We start from the raw sequence: 7543 nt of genomic DNA on the forward strand, positions 1-7543 counted from the left end.
CTGTTGGTCTTCATTAAATCATCAATATTAATTATTTTGAAAGTCTCTTTTAGAATCCCAGAAGCTGTCTCTTTCCCAACCCCCACTTAAAGCACTTTCTCTTAGGCCTAAAAATTCAAGTACTCTCTTAACCAAGTGCAGACTGAAATATTTCACTATGGATTTGAACAGGAGCCAAGACTGACGATGAAAGGAAAAGTTCTCCCTATAAAAGGTTTATTGTCAGAGCTTTCTGAAGATGTGGATTTTTTCTAACACAGGCTACCAACATTTTCACAAACATTGATGCAGTCCTCTCCACCTCCCCTAAACCCATGATTCAGGTCCTTTTCTCTTAGGAATGCTCTGTGTCTAGCCTTTGACCTTTTGGATAAGCCAAGTCTACCTAACTATTCCCTCCCCCATCAATATAATGTATATTATAAAAAGGAAAGGGGGATGGGTAGCTTAGTCTTCAGCTATTGGAAAAGCACTTGAAATTCCTTGCATTCCTTTGCATTTAACAGCATGTTTGCCTAATCACTGGCTTATTAGGATTAACACAAGCCATTGCTTCAAACTTACTTATTGAAAACAAACTGACTTCTACTATAGATTCCAATTTTTTTCTCTCTGATATCAGCCAAGGGTGAACCTTAAAGTAGCTGTCCTAATTTTGAAGAACAGTACTGGGAAAATACAAAGTTACAAACAAGTGACCTGTTATAATATACTATTCAGTCACACTTTGTCTTGCTCATGAATTTACATGTGGGTAGCCCACGTTATAAACTGTTTTCATTTAAAGGGTTTCTCTTGCCTCTTTTGAATTGACATGTACAATAACCTGATGACTAAAATGATTTTACCACACTTATCTCATAGAATGATGGAGATCCTTAGGCTTTGAATTCTTATGAAAATAAAGCATTTTTTAAAAATCACAAATTTAGCTTCAGATTTCCTCTTATACTTCATACAAGCCTACGGTTCAATACAGATTTTCCAAACAGATTACTTTATATGCAAAGATATTTCTCAAAAGATTTTCAAAGACAATCATTGTCGTATTTTCTTTCATAGTCTAATTCATTGCCATATCCCAATAAAGTACCTAAAATAGCTCCTGACATACAGTAGGCACTCAATAAATCCTGTTTGAAGACTGAATACATCTGCTAGATTGCTCCCAATAACTCGAGATGGTTTATAAAAATATTTAATAGCATACACTCAATTAGGTAAATATTTCTTTATTAAATGATTAATTCCATAAATAATTTCTTTTCACTGAATATAAAATTAAAATCATTTACAAATTATTCCAGTATTACATTTCCCCTCCCCCCCAAAAGCTACATTTTGATAAATAAAAACATTCAGTCTTAAAACACCTGATTTCTGTTTGCAGTTTCGAGTGCAGGTAGCTGCCTCTAACGGACACTCATAGAGTGTCCCCCTCAGGAAGGGAGGGAAGGCCCTCCCATTTACTTCTGCCAAAGGACAAACGAAGGCTTCCACTGCCCAACCAATCTTATTATCTCTATTACAACTGTAGAACCCAAAGGGGGGAAAAAAAAGCCTAGAGAAAAATACGCTTAGCAAATAATTTACAAACAGAAAACAGAACATCATCAACACCACAAGCTCCAAAATGAAGCAGTAAGATGTGCTCCAATACTATGAAGCAAAGTAATCTCCAATCGCGGCTGCATTAGTGTCCATCTGAACCAGCCCCCTTGGCAGTTTCGAAATACCTCAATGCTACTCAAGAACGAGCAAGGCATCCCTTCTACAAGAGTCCCTTCACCCACACCGCCCCCACCCATGTCTCCGTGATTCTTACACTCCAATCCCTCCTTTGTCCACCCTGGCACTGGAAACCCCGGTAGCATTTAGTCCCTAAATTTGTGAATGTCATTGAACAGCCTGTAGAAGGGAAATGCTGCCTCGTTGGCATGTGGGCAGTTGTAGTTGCATTTGCAGGACTGGATCATCATGACGTTCTTGGAAAACGTCTCCCCATCTTCGCAGCGGAACCTCATCTTGACAGTCCTGGTCTGCTGAGGTGTGCAGCATCGGCCGTCCACACAAGAGCCACAGTACTTGGGCCGGTACTTCTTCACACTCGAACATCCAGCGTAAGTATACCTGACTGGTTCAAGGGCTTTCTTGGTCTTGCTGCATTTCTTGCCCTTCTGTAAGAAAGAAGCAGAAAGGCAAGTCAGGGATAATATTTCTCTTTCTTGAAAGAAGGGTTTTCATCCCACCTGCTAGCAGGAACAGTCCCCAAGGCACTGAAGGAACTTACTTTCAGGCTGCTGTACACAGGCTGTCCACAAGGCCGCACTTCACAGATCCGGGTTTCTTTCACCAGGCGGCATTCAGGGTTGTCATTGGTAACTCGTGTAGAGATACCAGTTCCACAGGTCTTTGAGCACTGGGACCATGAAGTTGTTTGAACAATACATTTCTGGCCATGCAAAGGGTTGTAAAGGATTCGAGGTTCCATGCCAAAGACTAGAGAGAGAAACAAAATGGATTTCTCAGAGGCATGCTGACACACAAAGATCCAAGTACTAGTGCCTGAAACTTCAGACTAGGAATGTGTTTCAGTACATTATCTTAAGGGCTCTACTTACCAGGGAGCCGCTTCAGCAAGCCTCCTTTTCCAACTGCAATTAATTCATTGTTTCTGGTTAACTCCACCTCGGAGGCATCGAATCCCAGTCCCTTGCCAAGGAGATCATCCTGGTCATCCATGGGGTCCTTGCCACCATCCTCATCACAGACCCACTCCTCGCAGCACTGTCCGGTGACTTTGACCAGCCGGGGATTGGGACAGCCCAAGTTGGGGAGAGACAGTTCTTGGGGACACAGAGGAATGCAGCCCACTGCGCCATCTATACAAGTGCACTGATGTTTACAGTTGGGCTGGAAGCTTTCCCCGTTCTGATAGATTCTGGAGTTATATTCACAGGGTCTGCCCTCTGACTGAGCTGCAAAGATCACCAAAAGAGAAAGAGAGAGGATAAGGCTAAGATTCTCAATCATGGCCTGAAGCTCATGCATATTTTCTGCCGTTAAATTCAATTTATGGTAAAGTTCCCTACAATTCCCCTGAGACTCCAGACCAGAACAATAAGTTAGTCAGGAATCACTTTTCCGTATGCGCTTTTCGTTGGGCCCAGACACACTGAATTGCATTCCAGACTGCTGAAATCATGTGCCTTTCTGCCAAGCTACCAACAACAAAGCATCACCATACATGGTCTCAAAATTACTAAACTTCTGGACTATGGGGACTATTATTTTTTTTAAAGGGGCCAAACCACAAGCATCTTACCTCTGCAGATCCCCTTCAGAGCGGTGGAGCTGGCGCCGAAATTGCATTCCAGCCCCTTGGTGTGGTCGCAGGGCTGCATTTTGCTGCAGTCCTCGTTGAGCTGCTTGGCGCAGACCTTGCAGCAGCCACAGCCATCCCTGACCAGCCCAACTCCCGGGGCGCACTTGGGCACCTCCAGGGGGCACTGGCAGGCGGCGGGGCAGGTGGAGAGCGCCTGGAAGCGGGAGAAGAAACAGATGAGCCTCGCTGCGGTGAGCAGGAGAAGCGCCCAGGCTGCCCCGGGGAGGGAAGGGGGGTCTCTGACTCTGTCGACTGGAGGAAGTCTCTGATCCATCCAGCCCTCCAGGCCACTCCAGCGGCTTCGCCCATCAAGAGGCCCCGACAAGTCATCTAGGGGCTTAAAGAAACAGCTACCTTTAAACGCCTCTAAACTTTTTAGTCTAGCTTTTTCCTGACGTGGGCAATCTGGGACAAGGGAAAGGGACCGGACAGCCGACGGGAAAGCGGTGGCAAAAGAGTCCAACTCACCAGCCTGGTCAAATGGAGAAGGGTGACGGCGACGGCGAGCGCCCTGGCGGTGCGGGAGCTCATTGTGGCGCGCAGGAGGAGCTGGGACGATCGCGGCGACAAGGACTCCAACGAACTGGTGCACAGTGGACAGGCCCGGCGCGGCTGGGTCTGCGCTGTAGGTCGGGTGAGCAACCACGCGAGGGCCGAAGCGTTGAGCGTCTGGCTGCGGGCGTCCTTCTCTCGAGGTTCTTGCGGAGGAGGCACTGAGGGCGCGGGCGCTGCTCTGGGGCGCTCTCGCTCGCGGTCTGCCCAGGCGCCCGGAGCCCGCCTTTTATACCGGCCAGCGGCGGCGCCGCGTGTTGCAGTGACGTCGGCTCTGTCTGCGCGTTCCAGAATTCTCAAACATCTCAGGAATGTTGGTTGGCGCGGGCCGCTGCCAAGCGCCTCCCCTGGCTCCATTGCACCTTTTTTTTTTTTTTTTTTTTGGGCCCGAATCCATCAAGAAAACAATCCGTTTTTTCCACTTAACGACTTCCATTTGGGAGGGATCCTTTGGCCGTGATGATGGTGATGGTGATGGAAAGGTCGTAGAGGGGCGGAGGGGATTGTTCACAACTTTGCCAGGACATGGAGGGTGGGAGGACCTGAGAGGGAGGAACAAAAGTCGTTTTGTTTGGTGATGCAGGGTTGACCGGGCAGCCACGGAAGCCCTCACCCAGGAAAGCAGAGAGTTGTTTGCTTGTTTACAGCGAAGGTGAGAGTCAAGTTATCTATTGAGAATCCAAAGGGGAGGGGGGAGTGTGTCTCTGGGCCTGAAATCTATTTGTGGACTTCAAAGAGGCATGCTCGGATCAAGTCCCAAAGCTTTGGCATGATGTTTATTAGCCCAGTTAAATGTATTGCAAATTAATACCCACAGTGGCATTTATGAATGAGAGGGGAAAAACATCAACTTCCCTCATCGCCTGGCAAATTCCCAGGCAGAGGTCTTCCCCCCCTCCACCACCCCCCTCCTTGGTATGTTGTACTTGTTTGTTTTTGGAGGTTCCCACTTTAGTTCCAGCCCACTGCCTGGGTTGGAAGTCCAAGAGGAAACTAACTCTGGGAGTTCTCCGGGAGGCTGACTTATACTTCCTTACGGATGCGGGAGACCGGGTAAGCCCTCCCAGCCTCCCTCCGCGGGCAGCCGGGGATGTGAACTAAGCAGTGAGCCAGAAGTCGAGGGGACCACCGTGGAGTGATTTGGCTTGAAATCATCACCTACGAATGCTGCCAGGCCCAAACAGATTTCAGCAGTATAGTTGTGCCCGGTAGATCTCTGGAAAAGGTAGAATCCTTACAGCTGAAAGTTTTGCGGGATCTTTAATTCCTTTCCTTGGGAACCTTCAGAAACCTTCCATTTCAAATGAATTGCAATGCCTAAGTACAGAATAATAAAGAATTTAGGATGTAACATGCTTTAATAAAAATGTCAACAGATTTTAAGATCCTGTTCTACCATGAACGCACAGTAAGGGACCCCTCACAAGACAATTTATATGAACATCACCAATGTGTTAGTGTGGTTTATTTTTCCTAAAAGTTTCAAAAATTATCTTCTTGTATAATTTAAAGAAAAGCATTATGTCTGGTTCCCCTTCGTATATGCTTTAGTATGACCACTCTTCCTTTTTAATATTTAGGGCTGTTCAGTCTTCACATTTTTGCAGTCTTGGTTAGGGAGGCCTACAGTGCTGACTTTTCTGTGAATTATTCTGATGAACCCAATGAGGAGCTATTGGGATGAAAACACTCCAATGAAGACAATTGTTGCAGGAAAGAGTTAAGTTCATTCATTCAAAAGTGCTCTTTCATAAACTGAAGAGGTATTTGCTGGAGGGCTCTCTGAGGCTCTCTGGGGGTGGGGACTTTTCAAGACAATGGCTTGTCAGGTGTTATGCAAATAAAGGGAGGAAAGTCTGGGCCTTACTCCTTAGGGCAAGCCAATTCATCAATTATTAGAAAACTTCCCCCCCCCCCTAGTGTTTCATTGTTTCCTTCCTGGGAGGAGGGGAGGGGGTGTGTAGGCACAGTACTGGGTGGGAGGAGGTGATGGAGAGAGAGAATGGAGAGGAGGGTTCCTGGCTTCTGCTGTGGCGTCTTTTCTATTTGACTTCATGGTTGTAAGTATTTCCAGATGGTGAATCAGACACCAGACGTAACAATATTTCCATATTTGGGTATAGCAGTAGCCTGCGTTTTTAACATTTTTCTGCCTCTGTTATCCAACCACAAAGCATTCTTGACAGCTTCAAATGTTGTTAAATATAGACTTAACTTCTGTTCCCAGAGCAGGAAATTCTTTGGAATTCCTTGTTTTTCACGCAATCTGCCGATCATGATTTCAAATAAAATTACAATGGGTGATCCAACTGGCCCTATATATCTTGTTCCTTTATTGGGGGAGGGGGAAGCAGCAAAGAGATCCAGTTTGCTGCCCGGCATTCAAATACACAGGCCATTCCGCAGATTCCTTTAAAAATCAGATTAAAGTTTTCTAATAGGGTGTGTGGGGTTTTCCTTCTGGACTTCAACTGGGGAATCTTGGAGAGTGAGAATGCCCCACAGGAGAAACTTAGAAAACTACCATCAGTTGCCCATTTAAAGCAAGGAGTATGTGGTGGGAGGGGAATGGGAAGCTGGAGCTTCAGGGCCAGGAGGTGGGGGAACCGAAGAGACTGGTGTAACCTATGTACATACACAGTCTTTCTATATACCATGTCCCGGTAAGCCTGCTAGCAGACGACTACATCAGGCAAGAACAGCGGATCCTCACGTCCTGCCCAAGGACCATCCAGAAACCCCAGACATCCCGTCGCCTTCTCGGCTGAGAGCGGCAGATCAGTTCATATTGAGAAATAGGAGGGGAAATGTGGAAATGTTTATGGGTAAGTATTACTTCGGTTCCTAATTCTGCATGGCTCTTTTTTGCTCTCTCTCTCCCTGCAGTATGGGTACCCCAGGAGGGAATAACAGAACGCCTCGTTTCCTTGGGCTAAAAGCCATGAAGAAGGGGTTGCTTGTCTTCTGCAGCTACTGACTTTGGGCTGAGCGTTACGGAGTCCCTTTCGCAGCTGCTGGTGAATTTTAGATTACCTTCACTGACAGCAACTAAAAACAACTATAACCCTAAACCCGGTGACTCTAGTTTCCTAGCCATTGTACAGTAGTTCCCAAACTTCAACGTGCATCTGAAGCACCTAGCAGGCTGATTGCTAGGCCCCACTCCAGAGTTTGTGATTCGTTACATTTTAACAAGTCCCTAGGTGCTGGCGATGCCGCTGGTACCGGATCACACCCTGGGAACCACAGCCTAGAACAACGGAAGTGCCTGTAAAATAGGTTGTGTGCGTCCGTCCGTGTGTTTATCATCAGAAACTGTCCTGCACACCCAGTCTCACAACTCCACTTTTGATAGCCACCTCAATAAACAAAACAGTGTATTAGAATCCAGCTTTAAGGCGGAGCCCCCGCGACATCCATGGCTCTCCAACACCCTCCTCCTCTGGTCCCCTCTTCTCATTGGCGTGATCGCCAAGAAAGCCAGAGGAAACCAGGATTAGGGTGGCGGCGGCGGGACCCGAGTGGCAGACGCGAGAGTAGGACTAAGTCGGCCCCTGGATCCCTGCGGAGACGGCGAGCCGGGTCCCGCGCCTGGGAGGGCGCGGA

At 47.0% G+C, this 7543-nt stretch overlaps 1 protein-coding gene across 1 annotated transcript; it reads right to left on the bottom strand.

Moving 5' to 3' along the window:
• Window positions 1–1216: 1216 nt before the first annotated feature.
• On the bottom strand, window positions 1217–4156 carry Ccn1 (cellular communication network factor 1). Its single transcript, XM_015504741.2, has 5 exons — window positions 3854–4156; window positions 3326–3539; window positions 2622–2978; window positions 2291–2499; window positions 1217–2177 (listed from the first exon to the last, which is right to left on the bottom strand). Exons 1-5 carry the CDS (start codon window positions 3914–3916, stop codon window positions 1875–1877), a joined length of 1146 nt encoding a protein of 381 aa, XP_015360227.1. The 5' UTR covers window positions 3917–4156; the 3' UTR covers window positions 1217–1874.
• Window positions 4157–7543: the final 3387 nt, after the last annotated feature.

Source organism: Marmota marmota, unplaced genomic scaffold, assembly GCF_001458135.2.
Source record: "Marmota marmota marmota unplaced genomic scaffold, marMar, whole genome shotgun sequence".
In the NCBI taxonomy this organism is placed as follows: domain Eukaryota; kingdom Metazoa; phylum Chordata; class Mammalia; order Rodentia; family Sciuridae; genus Marmota; species Marmota marmota.

Coding starts and splice junctions, on each gene's coding strand:
- Ccn1 (XM_015504741.2), bottom strand. CDS start 3,916: ATGAGCTCCCGCACCGCCAGGGCGCTCGCCGTCGCCGTCACCCTTCTC. Junction 3,540..3,853: donor TTCTCCATTTGACCAGGCTG/GTGAGTTGGACT, acceptor TCCCGCTTCCAG/GCGCTCTCCACCTGCCCCGC. Junction 2,500..2,621: donor CTTGCTGAAGCGGCTCCCTG/GTAAGTAGAGCC, acceptor TTCTCTCTCTAG/TCTTTGGCATGGAACCTCGA.